Below are 25588 nucleotides of genomic sequence, written 5' to 3'. Positions count from 1 at the left end.
TTTCATAGCTACTGTCTGTATACAAAAAAAAAATATCTGAAGTATGTTTCAGTAAATATTAAATCTCTTGCATACCTATTTTAAGTTGAACTGAACAACAACTGATTAAATTAGGTCAAATTAAAATTAAAAAGCTCTCCAAATCTTCAATAATAAACCAGCCTGACTAGTATGAGACAACCTACAACATGGCAGACTGAAGACTACTTATAGTTGACAACTCTCTGAAAAAATCCTCAGCAATTGTTTTTAGACCATTCAAACTCAAAAGGAAATTTTTGCATTCCCCCTAAAAACTGCTGCCACTCGTATAGTCGAGTAATGTCAGCTCGCCAGTGGGTCAGACTCAAACACATGATCATGATGACACAGCAGAGATCAGGCATGAGGGGGCCTTTCATTCACACCCCTGTTTCCACAATGCAACATTGTTTTGAAACTTCCACGCAGTCAGTCAGTCACGCCTCTAAACCTCTGGCTGTGCACTTCTCATTGGTTTAGTTTAGCTCTCCATACACCCCTCTCCAGCACCATTTCCGCCTTCATATTTTTGTTTCCGCGATAGAATAAGGTGCAGCAGGAATTATCCATATTATTAATACAACAGCGAGATCTTTCTCATTTTAACATCAGCAAGAAGATCTTTAACTCTGCAGACTGCAGTCATGTCAGACCGTAGTTCATTCGACACTAATGTTGTGACTTTGACGAGATTTCTGCTTGAAGAGGGCAGGAAAGCCAAAGGCACAGGCGAGCTGACAACTCTTCTGAACGCGATGTGCACGGCTGTAAAAGCCATCTCGAGCGCTGTCAGGAAAGCTGGGATCGCGCACCTGTGAGTATTTCTTATGCACACCTTTGACAAAAACACGAGTTGGAGAAAACAGTGTCCATCTCTTGTTTACTATACCCACAAGGTGAATGTGTTTTTTCACCAAGTAGCTACAACATGTTCCTGCATCAGCATTTCAATCAACCAATCAGATTTGAGGGACAACTTTAATACAATTAAGTATATTAAACAACATGTAGCCTACTTTGATGCATAATTTAATGTTCTAACTGTACTAAGTGTGTGTAACGTGTAACAATGACACTGTAAAATAGTGTTACCAAAGCTTATATTTTTGATAATTTATCATTTTTGCATTGTGACATTTTTTAAAATATTTTTTTCTTCAATTTTTAATGCCAGATGCTCATTATTGGAATGCAATAAATTAATAAAAAGTAATTATACATCAAAGCATTTCTTGTTCTTTTGTTTTGTTTAGTTTTTGTTTAGTTTTCTTTTATTCTCAATGCACTTTTTTATATAAAAAATATACTATAATTTCTTATTTATTCATTTCATTTTTTAATGGAATATGAACTGAACATTTTCGTTTTTAGTTTTATGCATGTTTGTGAAAAATGTTTTTTTTTGCTCATTCAGACAGCAATATAGTGCTGGTTTATTCCTTTTTTCCCCACATGTGATTAGCTTAAGTTTAGAAACTGAAGCATATAGAGATGCTTCAGTGTTAGGAAATGTCAGCAGAACTGAAAAACCTGAAGTTTGTACTTCTGTGGCTTTAAAAAAAAATGAAATTGAGCACTTTATATCACAAATTAGTTCATTATTAAGTATCCATTACATAGATTATGTATGCAGTATCACATGAGCAAACAGTGCCGTTGTACTGGAAGTAGTGTGATGTTGCTTTTATACAACACTTCTATAAAGCATTGAGAAACAATACCAAAAAACAAATTTCAGTCCCTCTGATATGATTAAATTCATGACTTTGAAATATTTCTGGCAGGTATGGCATTGCTGGAAGTACCAATGTGACAGGTGATCAGGTTAAGAAGCTGGACATCCTTTCCAATGACCTCGTCATAAACATGATCAAATCCTCATTCACCTCATGTGTACTGGTCACTGAGGAACATGACACTGCAATCATTGTGGAGCCAGATAGACGGGTAAGGTACTACTTTAAGTGTTTAATCATAAACCATTTAATCAAGATATATTTTGTTTAAAGTGTTTGCCAAAACATAGCCAATGAGTTCACAGTAACTCTTCACAGTCTATCCCAAGAATGGAAAAGTGTGAGTTTCCAGATAAACTTGCCTTTCCTGGGGAGAAAATGGAGACCTAGTCACATGACTGATTTCAGCTGCTAGGCTAGGTAGAGATGCAAGCTTATAGATCATAACCTGTATTATTGACCAGAAACCCATCCTGAATCTAATCTGACATTCAAGAATATGAAACTGAGATACATGTGCAAAGACGTTTTGTGCAAATTGAGTTTCCATAGTCATAGAAAACCTGGAATTTCAGGGAATTTTAAAAAGGCATTTTCCAGTCCTGGATATTACACAGTTAATAAAACCTTAAAAATCATGGAAATGTAATTTTGAATGTAAATATTTCTGCTCTAGAGAACATTGTGAGTTCATTTTCTACAAAATGATTTGTTAAAAACTAATCCAGTAATCATGAATAACTGTAACTCATGGAACTACATTGGTCAAAAGCTGTGTTAAAATTAGACATAAGCCAGTCAAGTGTGTGTGTGTGTGGTTTTAAAGATGAGTGAGGATTTCATATGATAGTGCTACATCATTAAATGGCTGTAATGTAAGTCAAGATGCACCACTACTTCAGTAATATTTATTTAACCAAAGCTTCTTGCATGTGTTCAAGGGTAAATACGTGGTTTGCTTTGACCCTCTTGATGGTTCATCCAACATTGACTGCCTTGCTTCGATTGGAACCATCTTTGCCATCTACAAAAAGGTATGACTGAATATATTTAATGGACTTGCAAGTATGCCAGCAGCAGCCCATGACAGTCCATGTTCCACCCTAGTATCTGAACACACTTTAATGACTGCTCTGTTCACAGTGCACAGACAGCGAGCCGTCTGAGAAAGATGCCCTGCAGTCTGGTAGAAACATTGTGGCTGCTGGATATGCACTATACGGCAGTGCCACCATGATTGTCCTCTCCACTGGTCAGGGAGTGAACTGCTTCATGTTAGATCCAGTGAGTCCGTTTTGCTTACACCATTTTTTACACATCACTTTTGGGATCATTTACCAGTGAATCAGTTGGTTTCACAGTTTATTCAGTCTACACAAAGCATGCTAAGAACGTGTAGCTATGTGTAGTTAATCATTTGTAGCTGGAAATTATATGATTCATATCATTAGCTAGGAGACATAGTTTGAAACAGTGTACTCTCTTAGAAGAAAGGTTTCTTTAGAACCATAAAGTGTCTATGTGGTACCTTTTAGGGGTTCCCATCATGGGATCATTTTCTGGATTTAGTTTTAATTAATTAATTTAGTTTAAATTTTTTTTTAAATCAAATTTTATGACTAAAACAGCTCGTAAACATACTTTATCACTAGAAAAAATGTAAGACTTTTATTACTGTATCTATTCTCTTCCTTCTTTTTTTTTTAACTGAGGACAAATCTAAGTTATTTTCTGTGATAATTGACAGCATACCACAGATGCTCTCCAAAGATAACACATGCATTAATGCATTTAAATGTCAGGCTATTGGAGAGTTCATTCTGGTGGACAGAGATGTGAAGATTAAGAAGAAGGGGAAGATCTACAGTCTGAATGAAGGTTATGCCCTTTATTTCGATCCTGCCGTCACGGAGTACCTGCAGAAGAAAAAGTTCCCGGAGGTTCAGTATGCATTTTTTCCCCAAAAAATATATTTTTTACAATATATATTGCCCTAAACATAATAAAAGCTGAACAAACTTATACATTTCAAATACACCTCCACCAGCTACTAAAGGACACACATGGAGTATAACTGTAAAAATGTGTTCAGGATGGCAGTGCGCCCTATGGAGCCCGTTATGTAGGTTCAATGGTGGCAGATGTGCATCGGACGCTTGTTTATGGAGGAATCTTCCTTTACCCTGCAAATGTGAAGAGCCCCAAAGGAAAGGTACTTCATCTAAACATTGTTTACATTCATGTGACCTTGTTTAAACGTAGATGCTGCCACGCCAATAAATCAACAGTTGTGCAATTTTCTTTCTGAACTGCATTTAAACACTTGTAACCTAAATACAGTCATATATTCATATGCTTTCATATATTCAGATGAATATAGCCATATATTCGGTAATACTGTAGAATAGTAGTCCATTGATAGAATAAATATGAATATTTATTTTTCATAAAATTGTTGCTTGATAAAGTCTTATTCAGCAGCCCAAATTTGTGCACCCAAGTTGCACTTAAAAATGCCTGAATGCATTAGCACCTTCTAAGAAAGGTTAGAACTGCATGCTAGATAAGATAAGCTGCACTTTTCTGAGACATTTTTAACTAACTGGTTCATTCAGAGTAACCACAGGTGCAATGAACTACCATGTTTGACTATGTAGCAATGTAAATGTAATGTAGTGTTTAATTTAATGACATTCATATATTCACTTAAGAGTTTCCAGATAGTTTTGCGGACACTGTTCTATTTAATGAAATACTTAAATGAAGTGAAGACATGGAAAGCATGTATGACCTTTGCTCCAGTTCTTTTGTTTGGTGTCAAATATGCAGGCGTGTCAATGTTTATTCTCTCTATCCGTAAGAATCTATCCTGGAATAGGATCCATTACATTATAGATACTTGTGTAAAAACCTTTGTGCCATGCTGTTTACTTCACAGTATCATAATTCAAATACCTTAGTGAGAAAGCTTTTAATGCTTCACTCACCTCACCTGTGTCTGCTACAGCTGCTTTTAAAGCCTATAGGGGGAGCTGTAGGAATAGGAGGACGCCCTAACTAAATGTTCTTGGATAAATAACGTGGCTGGGACTGGTAGAGACTTGTAAAACTCTTTCACCCTCTTCAGCTCAGACTTCTCTATGAGTGCAACCCCATGGCCTTCATCATGGAGCAGGCCGGAGGAATGGCCACCACAGGGACCACCAACATCCTGGACATCCAGCCCGAGAACATCCATCAGCGGGTACCTGTGGTGATGGGCTCCCCTGATGATGTCCAAGAGTACATCTCCATCTTTCAGAAACACCATAAATGAAGACCAATAGTCAGAGAGACTCGGAATAATCACTCCAGAATGAGAGACCAAAATGTATTCTTACTTTCAAAATACCTCCGTAATGTAGATCTAGTTCCCTAAAACCAAATGTTTTTTATAAACTTTATACCTCCAAAAAAGAAATAAGAAGTATTTTAGAGAACACGGACCAAGCAGTGATTATTTTTTTGTGAAAAACTTGAGACCAAAACATTTTCTTTTAGAGAAACACGATGTGTTCTGCACTAGACAATCTCTGTGGGTGTTTTTGGCAGCTGGAATTGTTGTCAAGCGAAAAGACAGAAGCATGTTCATGAGGATGATTTGAATTTAAATTGATCTCATTTCTTTCTGTACAGATCAAAATATATTGTTCCTTTATTGCAGCCTTGGAAGCTGAGGGAAGCTGTGAATAAAGCTCTTGGCAAAACAAAAGACTTTGAAAGACATGTTTTCTCTGTGTTAAGAACTCGTACATTAAAGTCAGCATGAAACGGAAGTTGCGATAGTTTTTTTTATTTTTTTTATTCTAATGAACAAAAAGCACAGGGGATACATGTATCAAGCACAAAAGATAAAATAAATATAACAGTACAATCAAGCAAGGCAGTAGATACGGGATAGTCTACCAAAAATCAAAATAAAAGTTCACAAAACATGCACAGAGGAAGTTGCGATAGTGTTTTCTTCCCTATTGTGAGTGAAACGGTGGCTTGAACAAGAAAAATGTTTGTCCATGGGAAACTGATTGGATCGTTGTGGTTGGCTTTTGCTGAACAAAAGTGGATGTTACTTACTAGTTCAGATGACATTTTCTGGTGAAAATTATTATGTTGGTCATACTTCCAAAAAGAATAATCTGTGATTCTTAATGCCAGTATGGACACCGGCGCGGTGATTGACAGCTGCACACTCTCCTCAAACATTGTGTTCATCCGCGCTGTGCCGTGTCGAACTACAACCCACGTAAAGTTGATAATTCCGCAAATGACTGCAATTGCAGATTTCGAACAGAGATGGCGACAAAGAGGAAAAACTGCGGACTGCAGTTTTAGCATTGCCATATCCATTACCATGCCAATCTCTCTGAGAGTTGTCATGACAGAAATACCGCAATATAAAAATGGTCAATTTTGATGTATTTTGATGTTTTAATTGTGTTTCAGTAAGCCTGTGAAAACACTTTAATATTATTTGTGAATGAAAAATGCTATTTCCTTTATCATACTCAATGTATTCCTATATAAACAGAGATTTGAATACAAGGCATACTGTACAACAAGTTCAAGCAACCAAATGAAGAGCAGATGACCTTTTCTGTAAAGGCCAGTAGGCGCATAGAGCCCAGCTGACATTTGAGACACATTTTGGGGTGTTGCTCTACATGACCTTGGTCAAAAAAGATATGCGTGCAAATCTGTTCATTTCAAGAGGTTAATGATAATTATTTGTAGCATAGTGCAGTGTAAAACAAAATGTGTGTACAAATGGTTGCCTGTGTTCAGTGATTTCTCCTGTGTTGGAGCCCACAGCTTTTCTGGAAGGTTCTGGTCCTAATGAGTTTATTATTTTGGGCTCTGTAGCAAAGAAAACACCCACATTTAAGGCAATAAGAGCATGAGGCAATGCTTGTTTGGGAATATGTCTTCCAAATCTGTTGAATATGGAGAGCGACGTCTATAGCAGTGCTTAAATATATTGCGTAAACAGTGCTTGTTGAGGATTACAATTTAAATTAAGTCCTCGGAAAGCATGTTAATTGCACTTTTCAGTGCTGTGAATCAAATATAAAATGCTGTTTATCCATTTTCTTTAAATGTGTTTGATGTGTTTAGTCACAGTTCTAGGTTTGACTTTGACTTATTGGGACACATTTACATATAAATAAATACACAGTTTTATTAATGCGATCCATTTAACAGACCTCCAGTGTTCATTAAGACATGATTGTCATAAACACTCATGAGCTTTGATTTGTGACCCATGACCTTATAACCCCTGAGTATATGTCATGTGACAACAGTGAACATAAATAATTAGCTGAGAGCCAAGGAACGTGCTTTATAAGTTAGGCTCTTTGAGCTCTGGCTCTACTAGCATTCAGACTATACTACTGTCACTTGATCTGCTTCACCAATATAACCTTGGCCTTCATCCACTCACTGTGTGTGTAAAAAAGACTGCCTGGAGTCTCTTCAGTTAGTCTCTGCCTGTCCAACTGCAGCAACTCTCGGATACTGTAAGAATGTCGGATCAGTCGGTCTTTGATGTGGACGTATGGACCCTCACTCGCTTCGTGATGGAGAAGGGGCGGAAGGTGAAGGGGGCCACCGGAGAACTCACACAGCTCATTAATTCCTTGTTAACCGCTATTAAAGCCATTTCATCTGCTGTCAGGAAAGCTGGACTCAATCATCTGTAAGTTTTGCTGAATTATTTTGCATTATGAGAATGAATATGTTTTACTCTAACTGTGTTGTGAACACATTCTTTGAATGTATGAAGCAGAAGAGGGTGACCAATTATAAAATCAAAATGTGAGGACACGTAGACAGTTATGGTTAGTTATGGTTTTTCAGACTAGTTAAAGTTAGTTCTAGTAAAAGAACTGTAAAGTTACAGTGTTTGTATGCTTTTTATTTTACAGTATGTGCACTTACGTGTATGGTTACAGTAGCCTGTAACCATACACATATGGTTGATAATGATAATGATATCATTACAATAATCCTAATAATTATAAAATAATATAAATGATCTATTACATGTAAGGCTGTTCATTTCTAATTGACTAATAATTCTCGTGACAGCATTATTTAGGAATAAGGAAATGCCACCATACTGTTTTGGCATCTGAACCTCAGTATCTGCTTTTTAATAATATTAGTATGTCCTGTTTCACTGAACACAGTCAAGGTCTTGCCGGGCAGGTGAACGTCACAGGCGATGAGCAGAAGAAGTTGGATGTGCTTTCCAATGATCTGGTCATCAATATGCTGCATGCGTCTTATGGCACCTGTTTGATGGTTTCTGAAGAGAACGAGAATGTCATCTACACACCTGCTGAGAAAAGAGTATGAGCTTTGTGATATAAGTCTGGTTTATGAATATATATATTTTACTGTTCAAGAGAAAGGTCTGTTATCATTTACTCACTCTCATGTCGTTCCAAACCTGTATGTTTTTATTTTTCACAAAAAATGTTAGGTAGAAGGTTTATGCTGCTCTTTTCATAAAGTCAATCACGCTCCTAAAAGTGCATTTTAAAAGCTTCACAAAAGTTGAAAAAAACAACAAAAAAACATGGAAATTTAAGTCAATATTCACTCAAAAAATTAAGAAAATCACATTAGTGTCATAGTGTCTTGACATGCCATATTCGGATGTGAACGTATACTAAGAGATATTTTCATTGGTTTGGCTTAAGAAAATTATTTCTCAATTATTATTGACTATAATGGTGCTTTTGCCATTTTTTTAGCTTGACAGGCCCTTGCCTTTCCTTTTGTGTTCAAAGAAGAAAGAAAGTAGCCTAATACAGGTTTAAAACAACATGAAAAGTGAGCAAATGATGACAATATATATATATATTGTGAACTATTCCTTTAACACCAAAGGTAGAAATAATAGAATGTATATAAATTGGAGTTGTTATTTCAGCAATGAACTCTGGTCTAACAAGTAGCCTAAATATGAATGTGCTTATATAATAAAATGAAACTGCTACTCTTTGGAAACATTGTTATGAGATAAAAGAGAGAATAATCTCTTTTAATCGGAATCAGAATCAAAATGTGTTGTCTACAACGTTTTACAACGTCTCAAAATAACTAACAACAACACTTAATAATAATAGTAATAATAAAATATTTTGAGCTGGCTATTATCAAAACAGTTAGAATGGGATAAAGTATGATTACTTTCCATCACATATCCAATTGGCAGTGTTAAATGATGGGGAAAAACTTTAATCAAATAAAACTGCATGTCTGGAATAATTAAATAAATAAAAACCTTAGAAATGTCTGTGTGGTTTTAAAATAGTTATGGCTGCTATGTAAGCTAGGCTATTTGTCAGTCTAATGTACCCTGTGTTCATGCATATTTGTTGGAGTTCATTCAGATAATTACCACATGAGGTCGCCGTCTCATTTCGGATGCATACTCAGTTCAGGCTGCTGTTTGTCACAGGGAAAGTATATAGTCTGTTTTGATCCTCTGGATGGCTCCTCCAACATTGACTGTTTGGCCCCCATAGGCACCATCTTTGCCATCTACAAAAGAGTGAGTGTTTGTACTGCATCTGTTGACTGCAAGATTGGAGTTTGGAGTTGCATGTGCATTTGGTGTAGCCTACTTTTTGATGCATGCGAGAAACCCATAAGCAAATGCAATAAAGAAATAATATAATTGTATTTCCATGTAAGCTTTCTGTCATGTGGTGTGCGAGATGGATTGGTTTGATGTTTGGTGTTCTTGTGCTACTCTCCCATGCAGATTGACGAGGTATGCTGACTGCATTTGACCCTGCCTGATGACAAATATGGCTAAGCATGAATTCAATATAACTTTAAATTGATTTTATTAAGTGTAGCCTACTAGAATGTAACGAATAACAACGGTACAGCTGAGTCTATTATTTAACTTTTGTTATGTTTTAATATAATCTTTTCTAGTTACAAATCGTTAAAAAGTAAGTTGTAACACTTCACGTAGAACTGCAGTAACTAACATGCACTCTAGGTGGTGTCATTGGGTTTGTATGTTGACGTGTATGTACAATTTTATTTGCTTTCAACAGCCAATTTAATCACGATGAGCCTAAATTCACTCTTTTGTCTTTGTGGACAGGCCGCTGATTCAGTTGTTTTTCCTGTTTCAGGCCTCAGACGGAGAACCGACTGTCAAGGACGCTCTACAGCCGGGCAATCAGATCGTGTGTGCGGGTTACGCGCTTTACGGCAGCGCCACGGTAGTGGCTATCAGTACAGGAACTGGAGTTGACTTCTTCATGCTGGATCCAGTACGCACAAAAAAGTTCAATCTGCTGAAATGATATTTAATATACTAATGATGAATAATAATGCCAGGACTTTATTAAATAAATATGAAAAGTAGGCTGTTCTGAAATCAGAGTTGTATGGCCACATAGCCTTTAGAATTCAAGGTAGGAATTAGTTCATTAAATGGATAGTTCACCCCAAAAATGAAAATTTGGTCATTACTTACTTACCATCAAGTTGTTCCAACCTGTATGAGTTTCTTTCATGTGTTGAACAGAAAAGAAGATATTTTAAAGAATGTTGGTAACCAGACAGTTGACGGCGGCGGCGCCCATATGGTATTTTTTTCCTACTATGGAAGTCAATGGGGCCCATCAACTGTCTGGTTATCGACATTCTTCAAAATATTTTATTTTGTGGTCAACAGAAGAAATAAACTCATTCAGGTTTGGAACAACTTGAGGGTGAGTAAATGACAGAATTTTAATATTTGGGTGAACTATCCCTTTAAAGGCACTCCAAATGATTTAAGTGAATCCTTTACAGCTTAACGACTATAATGCGCAAAGTAAGCAGACACAAACATAATATTGTCTTAAAAAGAAAAATAGTTATGTAGTAAACTGTGAAACTTTTTTTGTACTTATATAATGTGTTACTGATAGTTGTTTCACTTCTCTTTATGGTTAGATCTTTGGAGGTTTTTTTTTTTTTTACAAATTAAGAGGGCCACTTCTTTTTTCAATTTCGGATAAAAGTCTTGAATAGTTTGTGGCTGTAGTGAACTAGTTTTGATTCCTCATCTTAGGCTAATTTATATTTAGTTTATATTACAGCATACAGTATAGTAGGGTGTCATTTTGTAACATGAGCTCATGATTTTTTTTATGTTCCTCTTCTTCAGGCAATTGGAGAATTCATTCTTACAGACAGAAATGTGAAGATCAAGAAAAAGGGGAAGATTTACAGTATCAACGAGGGCTATGCTAAGTACTTTGAGCCTGCAGTCAATGAGTATATACAGCACAAGAAATACCCAGAGGTGGGTTCCCTACAAAGACATACACAGTCAAAGAGTGTTGCTTTGTCTTTTTATATTATTTTGGGAAAGTCTTATTGTTGCTAGCCAAGATTTTTTGAATGAGTCCGTAAGACCACAGCACAAATCAACTGTTGAGTGCACATGGTGATTTGCTGTGTACAAAACATCATGTGAGAGAGCCGTACGTACTCACATGTTCATGACATGTTGCGACAGAACAGAGAATGTTGCTTAGCTGGCCTGAAGATCACTTGGTTTAAAACAAAGTGAGTCTGAATAATGCTTGCTGACTGATCAACAGCTTGCATGACTGCATTGCCGTGCTTAGCATCAGCTGATGTTTACACACGTTACATATGCTGGAAAGTGATGAGCGACTTCCTTTGCAGAATCAGTCTTGTTCTGTTTTCTGACCTGGAACATAGACTCAGCATATGCAACTGATTTGAGAGCGACTGCGTGCAGTGCGTGATTATAAAATAGGCTGAGTCTGAATTTTCCGTGGGTCAGCTAGTTAATTATTAAAACATTTTTAGTGAATAGATGTGAGATCTTGTGTTTCCAGGAATATATGTTTTTGTTTCTTCATTTTAAGATCATCTTAAGCAGTCTGATGGTGATAAGGAAAAAGTAAACAAGAAAAAAAAAAAAAACAGAAGAGCTTGTCTTAGATAAAATACTGCATTACGAAATGGGCAACTTGCTAATCACGTTCATTATGTTATCAACTCTGGCATGTTTTATGTGGAATATCATGTTGTTTTCGTAGAAGTGTTGTCAGAAACATGCTATCTCATGAAGTATTGATTTGTCTGTTGTCTGTCATTGCTTGAGGTGGGGTTGGCTAAGGGAGCATGCTGCCACCTCTTTAAATCCAAATTTAAAGCCAAATATTACAACTTTATGAAGTTTTTTTTGTTTTGTTTTTACTGCTCACATCTTTCTAAGGAAGAGGGATTTCATTTGGTGACAGATGTATGGGTTACACTCTATTTTAAGGTGTCCTTGTTACAGTGTAATAATTATACAAATACATACTGATATGAATTACCAACATGTACTTACTATATAATTATGGTTTGGTTAGTTGCTGTTTTATAGTAAGTAAATGTACTAAGGTGTGTAACAGGGACACTGTAAAATAAAGTGTTACCGATGTGTTTTAGCTGTCCAGCTGGGTTTCAGTTTCCTGGAGCTTCTCACACTACTTCCTGCTTTCCTATCCTCTTTTATTGAAGCACTTGTGACCTTTTGTTCCCGACAATGTTTGTTTAGATTGTGTGCAGACTGTTGGTGCAAGTTGAAATTATTTTCAGTTTATTAAAAAATCCAAGCTAGAATGATGGATATGAAAAAAGTTTGGGTTTTTGTTCATTCATATGAATACCGATGACATTTCCTGATATTATATTTGATGAAATGTAATTGTCTCACAGGATGGTACTGCCCCGTATGGTGCCAGGTATGTTGGGTCGATGGTGTCTGATATACACCGTACCATCGCTTATGGCGGCATATTCATGTACCCAGCCAATGAGAAGAGTCCAAAAGGAAAGGTGAGCTCACATGCTTTAAGATATTCAGGGCAAACTGGAAACTGGTCATAAAAAGCACAGGTGATAGTGTTATAATAAATAATGAGTATGATGAAACTTAGAGTGTTTCACGTCAGGTTAGTCTTATGGTTGTGTCCAGTGTTATTTTGGTATTATTTATGTATTATAGCATTTATTATTAGCTGTTATTTTTTATATTTTCAGTTTTAATTTAATTTTAGTTTGTTTTAGTAACATTATGTGCTGTTGTCATTTTGATTATTTTTTTATATTTCTATTTAGCTTTCATTTTTATTTCAGTTTTAGTCATTTTAGTATTTTAACGTATTTTAATTTTTTTCTATTCAAGTTTTTTTTTTGGATTACATTTTCATCTCACATATTTATTCATTTCTTTTAATAGATTATTGCTGCTGTGATGTCAAAACCCAGAAGACCAATTGGCCAGTGTTTTGTGTATAATGGGGTTTTTCCGTTTATGAGTAAAATAAAGTCTGTGGTAAACGTGAAGTTAAGTTTACCACAAACCTTATTTTACTCATAAACTAAAAAACCCTGTCATAAAAAACCCATAGGAAAATCTTGAGGGAACCCCTGGCCAATTAGTCTTCTGGGTTTTGACATCACAGCTGTAATAATATAATAAAACAAAATACACTAAAATATTTTTAAAATCGTATAAGATTTTTAAAATGTGAGAGACCACAAACATGACGATAGATATAACAGTATTGTTCCTATAGTGTGTGGAGTGCCGCGATGTGACCAAGACAGCACAGCACACACTTAGGTTGCCTCCAAAAGTGCATACTCTCTTGAGTAGGTACTTGTTTTGAATAAGTAATTACTCCACGACTGCTAAAAATGTATGTTCTATACAGTACGAATGTGTGTAGCATGAATGTAATTGCGACTACATTCGGCATGTTGTCATGTTGACCTGCTACCAGCATCTGTTAATGTCATTCATAAACCCTCTCCCGTGGCCTCATTGGATAGTAAAGTGTCCATCGTATGCACACATCTCGCAGGAAAAAGGTCATCCGGGTACTTTGTGCTTACTCTTTTATGAGTACTGTGAATTCGGACATACTTCTTTTGTCACATACTTGTTTTCGCCTACTATATAGTAGGGCAGTATGACATTTTAGATGCAGCCTAACAGATTCCCTTCACAAACAGAGTCCTGACTGTGAGCACAGGAAATCTCACAAAACTTGACTTTAGTGTAAACAAACATGGCGGACGGCAGAAAAGAAGAAACTGCGATAATAGACCTTATTCACAGCAGCGCCATCTTTGATTTTTAATGGGAATAAAAGCGAGGCTGTGAGGGATAGACATACATCTCTTCAGTGGGTTGTACTGTTATTTAATGTGTTTTTGGATTGTTCTGCTGACGAAACACTGCAAAAATATCTTTCCAAGACATTTCAGTAGACAAAATGATGTGATCTGGGAGCTGTATACAGCTTTTAAAGCGAATGCCATTGAAAACATGGTAAGTCTATTCCTCACAGCCTCGCTTTCACACCCGTCATGGCGCTGCTCTGAATAAGGTCTATAGTGTTTGGTATGCTTATTATTCGCTTGGAAAAAAGAAAAAGTTTTGGATGATGTCGTGGAGACTTCCGTCTTCCATCACCTCGCTTTCTGATTGGGTATCGTTTTGTTCCACGTGACAATCTAAATATTGCGTGCACGTTTTACCTCGGGGTTCCCCTCACACAACAGGATTTCTGATTGTAAATATTCAACATGTTGGATATTTGCAATTTGAGATTGGTGCGGCCCCGACGATCTACCAAGCAAATTGAATCACTTCTAACACATGTCACACCACAGGAAAATTTCTGATAAGATAATCTGTAGAACCATCAAGATAATCAGGACTTTACCCAGGATTGACAGAGGGGAAATGTCTTGTAGTGTGTGGCTGCCTTTAGTCTACTGGGGTTTTGATATCACGCCTGCAGCACTCTGTTAACAATATTTATGTATTAATTCTAGCTTTAGTTAGCAGACTAGGTCAATCTATCTTAAGTTATACTGTAAATGACTTGATTGTTTACAGCAGGTGCAGGTAGGTCATATTCTGATTACAGATAACCTCTCATTTGAGGTTGAAGAGCTGTGTCATTCCTGACAATGGCCAGTGATAAAACACACAGCATAAACCTAAACTGGAGCAAATACACACTATGAAAGCAGTGACCCAGATATAGTATCTGCAGTTCATGCTGCTTTTCAAGAAATTCCAGTGTATTACCTTTTATATGCATTTACACAGTCAAGTTTCTCTGTTCTACATAGATAAGACTAAAACAAATCCATAAAACACACTCAATGACCCAAATTGACAATTGTTGCAAAATGAAACATACCGGCTTCAAACTCGGAGGTAAAACTACGATAAGTGTTCACGGCTTAGACCCTTTGAAAAATAACTTGTATTGTCAGCGTTATGTAACTTATTTTTTTTTCTCTCGCGTGTTTCATGCTCTCCAGCTGAGGTTGCTGTACGAGTGTAACCCCATAGCCTTCCTGATCGAGCAGGCCGGAGGCATCGCCACGACAGGCACCCAGCGCGTCCTGGATATTATTCCCGAGGGACTACACCAGAGAGCGCCCTTTGTGGCGGGCTCTCCAGATGATGTGGAGGAGTACTTGTCCTTTGTCAAGAAACAGAAAAAATAGAGATTTCGCTTGTGATTTGATCCATTGAAAATCACATGATATCGAGTTAGCATGCAAAACATCACAGTAGCTTTTTTTTTAAATTGTAGAAGCAATGCTTTTGTAAACAGAATCGCATTAAATTTTCTGTATTTAAAATCATTTTTTTCTTTCCTTATTTGTTCTTCTACCCCTTTCGCAGTCTGTCTTTCTTCCTCACTTATTTTATGCGAACATAATGTGCCTTCAGCAATGTGTTGTTTGTTAGTTGGTAGTTCTAACAAACTCCTCCCTACTAGTACAAGAGCCAAAACCCAGTAATCTCCACCCCACAAGTCTTAGTTTGCTGGTCATGATGACGGCCCATGTAATGGCAAAATGCCAAGAGATAAAACAAATAGGACACATTGAGCAAATGAACAGCCCTCCATGTTAATGTTCACCTCTCCTGAAGATCAAAACACAATACAGTAAAGAAGAAATCGATTGTGACATAGTATGTCTGGAAACCCTCATGAACATGACATATGCTGCTGCTTAGGTTTAAGTTTTAGAAAGCAGTACTGAAAACCAGTACCATTCAATCATCCAACTAACTTCCTGTTTGAATAGGCTTAGTTACACTAGTTTGGATTTTCTGTTTGCTAATCAAGTCAACAAAATGTCGCAGTGAGGTTATAGGAATAGATTTGTTTTGCAAATGATATGTAAAGCTACTGCAAAATATACGCTATCGTTCAAAAGTTTAGAATTTTTTGGGGAAAAAATAATCGTATCCTCACCAAGGCTGCATTTATTTGATCAGAAATACAGTGACATATTCCAATATAAAATGTTTTCAATGTAATTTATTCTTGTGATGACAAAGCTGAATCGTTACTCGTCTTCAGTGTCACATGATCCTTCAGAAATCATTCTAATGCTGATTTGGTGCTCAAGAAAAAAAAAATCTTTTGAACAGTAGTGTATGCTGTTATGGGCAATAATATGTTTTTTAATTCTATATATAAAACTACTGGAAGAATATAAATCCAAGCCAAGCGGAAACAGTTCCATTTTTAAAAGTTTAATTGATCATACAGAAAGTAGAAATAAAAAAAATTACATTTGTACATTTCAACTTAAACTAAAGAACATGTATTTACATTGAGGCAAAAATCAACTAAATCAACGGCATTAAAATGACCAAAAAAAAACAAACAATTGCATAAAGTCCCTAAAACAGCGTCACACAATGCCTAGAGCTTGAGGTTTCTCTCTCTCACAGTCTCATTCAGGCTGTGAGACACAGTCCCCTGTGTTAGGCGACTCCTTTTTTTACTACACTAGTGGATTTCAGTGAACCACTCAGGTACCCGAGACACTAATGTGGCCTTCTGATACAATGTCTTGATTCGAGAGGTATCTTCCTTAAACAAGAGGGTAGCTAGCTGCTGTAGCAATGCCACAGTGGTTGTGTCTGTCCTTTGCCATTAAGATATATCCTTTATCACCCCAGTTCTCACTCCAGCTAGAATACAGAAAAGACACATTGGGTTAAAAACACCGGCTTTAAACATTGGCCATTCATGAATGTAAAGTATAAATGACCTTCTTACCTGTTCTTGACAATCCAGTACTTCTTGCCATCAACATCCTCACCATCAAAACCATAACCAACGGCAAGAACGCCGTGATCTAGCTCCTCGCTGCTGCATTCTTTCTCATAGTAGATGCCTATAACAAGAGGTATACATCCGTTAGTTCATATCAACAGGCTTCTCCTTCACTAAATTGTCATAACGCAGTCATTTAGTAGGCTTAACAACAACTAGTGGTGAGAAATATCCACACCTGACTGGTAGAACTGGAAAGACTCGTGTCCCGCGTCAATAGCCACTGACACCGGCCCCACAGAGGCTATAGCTTTCATCAGAGCGTGTTCCTTTCCACTGGGAATGTCAACGAATCCGGTGTCATTGGCTGCACTGTATTTGGGATCGTAATGGCAGGGCTGATCGTCCTGAAAACAAATGTAAAACAAAGCATGTATGTTATGGTAATCTTTTATGTAATTAATCAGAATAATTCAGAGGAATTAAAAGTAAATGTAACTTACAGTTCCCAAGTAGGGGTAGGACTCCTCTGAGTCCAGACCACTTTGGTCCTTGATGTACTGGAAGGCCTGGTCCATGAGGCCTCCGTTACAGCCCTCATTGCCTTCAGGACGGGAGCAGTCCACCAGGTTCTGCTCACTCAGAGACACCATTTTTCCAGTCTTCCTGAACATCTGACCCTCCATGGCTCCGGTGGTGCTGAAGGCCCAGCAAGAACCGCACTCACCCTGAAAATATCACAATTGAAAATGTTTTAGACCAGCGATTCTCAAGCAGGGGGCCGGGGGCCATAAGGATGACAAAATAATTTTGACATAAAATAATCAAGATATTTCTTATTTTGGTTTCCCATAATATTTCTTCAAATGAACCACTGTCTTGAAAAACCTGGATATATGAAGAGGCCTAATTTTAAAAATGTGAATTTTAGACTAGGAAAAGTCATGTGAATTATTAAACCATGGGTATTTTTTTTAATAACTGCTACTAGTCACTAGTAATAGCAAGCTCTAAAATATTTTATGTAGAAATTGCAAATAAAAATAAAACTTCTGGAAAAGTTACTGGAAGTTAACTGAAATTTTGAAATGTAATTATTATTATTTTTTATTTATTTAGTTATTTTAAAAATAATTATTCACCTGATCTTTCACAGGAGTCACATATCCCTTTTCTCTCCAGTCCAATTTATTTGGGACCTCCAGGAAGTTGGGTTCCATGAAGAGGGATCCAGTGAATCGTCTCTCATTCTTTTGCTTGAAGCCATTCATCACCTGCCTGAACTCCTCATGAGTCTGTAGATATAGAATAGATTGATTAATGCTGAAGGAATTTCAAAAATCGGTATGCATACGCCTCAAATAAGCTTCTTCTGCAGTCTTACCATGTCACCAAAGTGGTTCATTCCGAGTCTGTACGTGTGTTTGCCCATGGAGTGATCGAGATTGTGCAGTTCGATCTTATTCAAGTTTTTCTCCCAGACCATTCGCCTCCACCCCTCCTCCTTCTGTGTTGAAAGAGATAACACTGAGTTCCACATCTTGCTCCGTTTTCAACTTGTTCATGTACATTTAAAGCCAGCAATCTCTCTTCAGGGTAACACTCACTTCATGGTATTTTTTACTGTGCCAGTTCTTCCACAGCTCCCAATGGTCATCCAACTGCTTGTCCATAGTTGGAGCAGCAAAAACTGCACTGAGGCACAACGTGAACGCTGCCAAAAACACCCTCATGATCAAAACACTGTGGGGAAAAACAACAACAGGTCAGACATGTTGCAACAAGTGACCATGAACTGTTTTATTCCATGTAAAGATATCAAACTTAAACATGTACAAGTTACTGTTCTTTTTTGTTTGTTTGTTTACCACCCTTTTAGACCGAATATTTTAAATCAGACATCATTTTTTTTAGTACAAATAGCCAGGGTCTAATATGGAAGCGTCTACCCATTTCTTTGGTAGATCCTAATTATAACATAAAAGGTCATAACTATGAGATAAAAGATAAAAAAAAATCTAAATTGTGGAAATATAAGACCTTTTCAGTCTATATAACTATGCAATTCCGAATTTTTAATTATGCAAGTCAGAATTCCAACTTTTTGTCATATTTTTAACTTATTATTAAACGTATTATTGTAATTAATATTCTCTTAAGTGCTGAATAAACCTATTTAAAATGGTTACAGATAATGTTACGCAAGACATTGCTGAAACGGCTTGAAATCTCATGCCAAATATTCCTAGTCAGTCACCTCACTGCTGTATAATTAAACGTATATGTATATTTAAAAGAACAGGCGTATTTTTCCACAGTGTCGTGAGATCAGATTACTGCCACGATATATTTGTTTACACCGTGTAATGTAATAAAGAACCAACAGCAGGCAGATCCGAGGCAGATGTAGTTAATAACCTTGTTATGAATAATAAAAACGAGTGGACGCGTAACGTTACATTAAAAAGACAAACCTACCTATGCCGCCGAACAGAAACGAATCTATATCGGTAACGTTATATGACTGTATATCTTCTAAAAATATATATTTGTTCACAGCACGGGCCTCCGGGCAGACACACACACTGGTCGCTGGACACAGAAGAGAATACGGCGTTCCTTTAGCAGCAGTCACGGGATCTAGGCGGTTGGGTTGCAGCCCAGTTTCCCAGGAAAAGAAAACAAAGAGCGAAACCAGGCCACGGAAATCGAAAAAGAAACTATTGAAACCATTTTAGAGAAATGGTCAAAGCAAAAAGCGCCATGCTTTACCCATCTAGGCTATTAAGTGAATGTATAACCGACCGTGTGTCGAATACAGTTCATTAGAATGTATTTTGTAAGTTATTAAGTTACAGTTCATAAGAATGTATCAGCAACAAAGCGACCAGAAAAGCTCGATTCTAACCTAAAACAAAACAAAGATGTATATAATTTGCGCTAAAGGGTCCATATTGACGGTTTTTAAAAAATAAATAAATGTTAAAACAACAAAAAATTCAGAAAGCTTTAAAAAACTCCTGACTCACCCTGTCGTCCTGAATCCCGAAGAAAATATTTTTTTTTCACAGACGGGCCACAAGTTTATAGCGCATCTGAAGCCAAATTCCTCATTTCTCATTGGTCGAGACTCTTAACTGTAGATCTTTTGATCCCGCCCCTGCGAACACGTCAGAGCATGTGACCCACCAGCACGTGATGAGTTCCCGATAGATTATGATCTTACTCGTGGAGAAAAAAACAATGTTGTTTCTAAAGAAAAAAAACAATGCTGTTTCTAAAGAAACAACATAAACGAGATACAAAATTGTTATAGGGCCTACCTTCAGTTGTTTAACCTATTATTAACCAGTCAGTAATGCTTATGCCTCCTAAGTGTTCAAAGACAAGTTCACAACATGAAAAGTTGATTGAAAAATGTTGATTACCAAACCAAGATTCTAACAGCTGACAAGATCATTTGTAAATAAGTAGATTTAAAACTTTATATACTAAATTATAAAAGATCATAAAACAAAGGGGACTCTATTTTAATAGGCAGTCTTACATTTTCACTATAAAATCACTATAAAATGCATTGAACTGCATTACCCTGCTCACTCACACATCGAGAACACAAAGACCAGTGTATATTGGATTTATTATCAGTATGTCTATGTGAGGACGTCAGTGCAGGTTATCTACAGGCAGGAACAGCGCCAGTTATACGGGTAGCCTAAATAAGAGCTCACTGCAAATAAGATCAGGGGATCACAACTCACTTTAAAAGTATTAAAATAAAACACTGATGATGTATAGCCTATAAATATCATAGGTTTAAAATAGGCTACTATAAAATCAATGAGCTCCACAGTGCTCTATGAGAAAATGCACATATGTGCACTTTATAGGGGGTCTGGGCCTTATCCTGTGGAAATGCTTCTCATGGCATTTATTACTGAGCTCACACTAAATCCACAATTGGACTGTTAAGTCCAAAACAAGCCACTTGAAGAGCAAAATAGATTGTTGGCTATTTTTTTAAGGAGATGGCAATATTTAACCTTGCTGCATGTTCCTGTCTGGACATTTAATGTCAATTAGCCTAAATTAAATATGAAATCACATGCAATTATTTTATGTGTGTAATTTAACGGACAGTTTTATTAAATTAGGCTACAGTATTTAATTAATAAGGATAATTAGTTTAGTAAACATTTCAAATGTCATCAGAGAGGATGTGAATTTTTCAATTGAGATGGGAATTTGAAATATAACTTGACTCTGTGACAACATTCCACATTGTTTACATTCATGCAAAGTTTTGAGGCAGGCCAGAATTAGAGTGCTGCTCAATCTACATACAAACAAAGGGGGGAAAACACTGATTAATGGGTCGTCTGTCACAAGTAGTGCACAATAGCTGTGGATGGGAAGATTGCTCAGTTATCACTTAAGCCTATCAGCAAACCTCTTAAAGCAATGATCAAAATTGAGTAGTTAAAAGAAATACCATTGATCAAGTGTGAGCAACATACAAGCCAAACATGACTCTGTGTTAGATAAGTATGGCCACATTGTCACTAAATAGTATTTTTTTTAAAGTCAACTACAGTCTATTGGTATATGGTTCCATCAAGAACCTTTAACATCCATGGATACCGCTGTTGGAAGCTTTATTTTTAAGAGTAACAGAAACAGAGCTGTAAAACAAAGAAAACAGGAAAGCTTCAATATGTTATGTTGAAAAACTGTATGGGGCGGAAATTCCGTTTGCTGAATAATGCAAGCTCTGTCCTGCACACACTCTGACTCCTCAAAAAAACAAGCACATGACTGATTATTCATCATGCAATCATTATCATTTTCAATTCATTTTAGTGGGCCCTGCTTCTCACGGTTGATTTGAAGGCCTCAGTGGGGAGAGTATACACGCAAAAGCCATTTTACACAGAATTTACTGGACGGCGCTTGAGAAAACTTTTAAAACATGGACTGTTTCTGGGACAGGTTTATTAGCATAGTGCATAAGTAATCAGCCATTTTGTAGGGGAAGACTTCTTGTCCTTTCCACGACAATCTCTTTCCTTCAAATCTTTTCTCTCAGTTTCTCAGCTAGTGTTTATTATTTAGTGTTTTATTATTAGCTTACATATAACTATGAATGTTTCTATGTTTTCACGTGATATCTTTTCTTTGAACTGTGCCCTTGAGTTGGGGTGGTTCATAAATAAAATGGATTATTATCCTAAAAATCTTTTTCAAACAGCGAAATGGCAAAATAATGCATAAACAACACTATAAAAACATTGATGAGAGTCATTGAGTAAACAATTTATTATATAAAAAAGTAGTACACTGTAAAGTTTAAGGAAGTATTAAGGACATGGCATTCAGAGACATGCGAACATAATATAAATAGAGACATAATGTGAAGGTCTTGTGCAAAGAGATGACTGTACAAGTCTTAAATACACCAGGATAAATTCCCCTCTGATGTACCCTGTTAAAGTCTTAAGAGGGGAAATCATGAACCTCGACCACAGCTAAACAGAGAAAGAGCTCCATAATACATGGACTTAAATCACAATATAAAAATGTGCCGTTTGGAATGAGAGAACAACATATGCCAGATTCCCTTTTAGAATGTCTGTGATTTTAAGCCTGCAAGGGGAATGATGAAGGGTTGGAGGAAAGACCTGCTCCAAAATATAATATGGAACAGTCCTCAGGGTTTTTTTTAGACATTAAAAACATGATGAAACTGCAACGGTCTCATTTAAAGGAGAGCAAAAAAGTCATAGCATGTGTTTAGATGTAACAGAAAGTCTTTGCTGCCATCTACAGTTTTCAAGTTGTCACTTCATTTGTCTCCAGTGTACCTCAACCAGACAGGTATTCGATGCAAATGTGACATATTTGAATTCTCCGGTGTAAAGAATACACGACTAAGTGTTGAAAATAAGTTTGTCTTAAACACTCAACAACAGTGTAAATGTGTGAAACAGATTATATTGATATAACAGCTGAACAATCGCAACAAAGATCATGCTTATCAATACACTGAAGCAGACACCATTTTTATAAAAAAAAAAAAGAATGATATCTTATTTGTCATGTAAGTGCCTCGATTATTTCATCATTTCCATTTGATAGGTAGTTAAAAATGCTGGGGTTGTTGTAAACCAATTTTGGGTCAAATATGGACAAACACAAACGTTGGGTTAAAAATGTAATTTAAAAATTTAACCCAACGGCTGGATTTGTCCATATTTGACCCAAATTTGGGTTGAAACGACCCAGCATTTTTTAGAGTGTAATATTTCTCAAAAGTGAATGTGACAAGAGTGTTAGTGTTAATAGGACAAATGTGAAGGATTTTAGAAACCGGATTTTAAAACAATTTACCATGTATGTTTGCTTTTAAAGGAATGTTTAGTATGTTGGTTTGTGCTTCATCAGTCAAATAAAATCCTGTCTGAAAAATTACGCCTTTCAGTTGCAATAAGAAACATTCAGGTAGTAAATGTAAACTACACAATTTTCTATGTTGTAGAACAAGCATACATCTATTGTTGCGTAATAGATATGTTCATTAAAAGCTTCATAAGACAGGTAAACACTGAAGCACTTGCAGAGGTGCACATCCAATTTTAAAATCTACAATGATGGCTCTTTGTCAACAGTTCGCCATCTTCAAGGCACTCAATAGCTTGAGTCATTTTTTAAAAAATGTTGCCAAGCACTTAGTGATCTATCATTCGGTCATCAAATTTAGTGTAATTCCCCTATAACAGCTGTCTGATTATATAGAAGTAAATAGCAAACTGTGGATTCATTCAATTAGGACATTTTGACAAAGGCTGTCTACAGTTTCACCTTGGGAATGTGAGACAGCCTATAAAAGACTTCCAGGGAAAAAAAGTTACATAGGCACCTTTTGAGAGATACCAAGGATGAACATTCAGAAATCGCAAAGGGCAACAAAATGGACATGAACAGAGTATCTGATTCAAATACGTCAGTCTCAGGACCAGCAGGGAGTTTGATATTCAACACCACTCTGCCGGATAATTGCACGTTTCTCTATAGACACCAGTGACGTCCTAACGAGAGATCACGGAACTGATGGAGTTGTAGGACGTGCCGCCCCCATTACACACCGGGCTGTAGGGCTCCGGTGGCGTGCCCAGAATCTCCAGGTTGACCCGGAACACTGGCGCAGCTCTAAGGAGGAAATCCGCTGCGTCCCGACGGCCAAGTTCGCGCAACTTAGCGAGCAAAATGCCTATGGATGACTCGGGTCGTTGGCTCCACTCTTGCAGGAGCGTGGCTGTGGGGCTGAGAAGGGAAAGGGGGTCTGCAGGCGGAGTCCCATTGGTGCCAGAACTGTATTTAGCAGCGAGCTCGCTAAGGCCCAAGTTCATGGCAAGCAGGCACCAGTCCTTTCCGAGGGCATCAGGTGGGTCCAGCAGGCGGCAGAGTTTGCGTCGAGCCAGGTGACTGACTTCCGCCACGGACACTTCCCCACCAAGACTGCCCTGTTTGTAGACATGGATGCAACCCAATGCTACGATACTGACGAAGCTCTCACGATAGCCACCCATGGTGTTCGACAGCGCGTTCTCGCCTCGAGCCTGAGCACGGAAAAAGTCCCTAGGCTGGTAGAGCATGACAGGGCCGTGGTGTTCCCGCAGCTGCTGAGGGCTTAGATAATGACGTGCGGTAAGCAAACCGGGTAATGTAGCAGCTAGGAGACCCTCTGCCATGCCGCACAACGTGTCCAACAAAGCATAGCAACGTCCGGAATCAGCGTCAGGTCCTCGTAACTGTACCTCCACGCCCTGCCCGTGGTTCACAAGCAGAACCAGAGCCTCAGCACCACCGAGTCCGACCCGAGCTCCACCGCTCCACAACCTCACGTCCTCGGCCTCGACCTCAGGCTTCTGTTGCCGGCCCCACCGGCATAAGTTCACTTGGAACTTATGGAAAAGTCCACAAGGGAATGGCGCCAAGTGCTCGGCAGGGACCACGCGCACTCCACCGTAAAGCAAAGTGTCCTCACCTTCGATGTCTTCCTCATCAGTCCAGGTGTGCTGTAGGCCACCCGTGCGTATCAGGGCGGGAATGTCCACCATCCCCGGGTTGGCTAAATCACGGGCACATACGTCCATGGCGTCGAGCACCTGAAGAAGTTCATCGATGTCCCCTTCGCTGACAAGGTTTTGGAGTTCTTCCACACGGTAGCGGCCTCGGTAGTGGTGGATCGCTTTGGGGGTTTCAATTGAGAGAAGCTTGCCAAGTACGTTACTACAAAGCCAGCGAGGATCTAACAGGACAACATCCTGGACAGTCTCACTCTGCATGATGTTAATCTAGAGCAAAAAAGGGAATAAACATTATTTTGTGCAGGGAAATGGGTGATTCTAATTGTCATTTAAAGGTCTGTTCACATTAATATTCAGTGCAATTACATTTTTATTTAAATAAACGGCTGTTAAAGGTGCTATATGTATTTTTTAGCGGCCTCTATCGGTGATGTTTCAGATTGCAACCAATTTTTACAAGAGCGCTCGTGCTCTTGCACGTGCTCGAACACAAGAGCGAGCACTCATGGTACCGGCGACACTGAGACTTTCAACACACCGGAGAAAGCATCACACA

The 25588-nt window shown here is 37.7% G+C and overlaps 4 protein-coding genes across 4 annotated transcripts in view; 2 read left to right on the top strand and 2 right to left on the bottom strand.

Annotated features, from left to right (window-relative positions):
* Positions 1-529: 529 nt before the first annotated feature.
* Positions 530-5572, top strand: fbp1a (fructose-1,6-bisphosphatase 1a). The gene is made up of 7 exons (XM_056270091.1): positions 530-835; positions 1806-1968; positions 2699-2791; positions 2901-3041; positions 3560-3697; positions 3850-3969; positions 4885-5572. Exons 1-7 carry the CDS (start codon positions 666-668, stop codon positions 5071-5073), a joined length of 1014 nt encoding a protein of 337 aa, XP_056126066.1. The 5' UTR covers positions 530-665; the 3' UTR covers positions 5074-5572.
* A 1572-nt stretch (positions 5573-7144) lies between these two features.
* Positions 7145-15512, top strand: fbp2 (fructose-1,6-bisphosphatase 2). The gene is made up of 7 exons (XM_056270103.1): positions 7145-7491; positions 7985-8147; positions 9265-9357; positions 9956-10096; positions 10981-11118; positions 12555-12674; positions 15183-15512. Exons 1-7 carry the CDS (start codon positions 7319-7321, stop codon positions 15369-15371), a joined length of 1017 nt encoding a protein of 338 aa, XP_056126078.1. The 5' UTR covers positions 7145-7318; the 3' UTR covers positions 15372-15512.
* An 888-nt stretch (positions 15513-16400) lies between these two features.
* Positions 16401-20081, bottom strand: ctsla (cathepsin La). Its single transcript, XM_056270033.1, has 8 exons — positions 19975-20081; positions 18553-18688; positions 18330-18452; positions 18088-18240; positions 17449-17673; positions 17184-17352; positions 16949-17066; positions 16401-16860 (listed from the first exon to the last, which is right to left on the bottom strand). The coding sequence occupies exons 1-8, from the start codon at positions 20064-20066 to the stop codon at positions 16761-16763; spliced, it is 1116 nt and encodes a 371-aa protein (XP_056126008.1). The 5' UTR covers positions 20067-20081; the 3' UTR covers positions 16401-16760.
* Positions 20082-23245: 3164 nt separating this feature from the next.
* Positions 23246-25588, bottom strand: part of dapk1 (death-associated protein kinase 1) — a 78903-nt gene continuing 76560 nt past the window's right edge. Inside the window, exon 26 of the mRNA XM_056269985.1 lies at positions 23246-25299. Coding sequence (XP_056125960.1) covers positions 24031-25299 — 1269 coding nt within the window. The 3' untranslated portion in view covers positions 23246-24030. The remainder of the gene's footprint in view (positions 25300-25588) is intronic.

This window comes from Rhinichthys klamathensis, unplaced genomic scaffold (assembly GCF_029890125.1).
Source record: "Rhinichthys klamathensis goyatoka isolate OS25496 unplaced genomic scaffold, OSU_Roscu_1.1 h1tg000296l_1, whole genome shotgun sequence".
In the NCBI taxonomy this organism is placed as follows: domain Eukaryota; kingdom Metazoa; phylum Chordata; class Actinopteri; order Cypriniformes; family Leuciscidae; genus Rhinichthys; species Rhinichthys klamathensis.
Note: the sequence above shows the minus strand (reverse complement) of the source record. Positions and strands in the feature narration are given on the sequence as shown.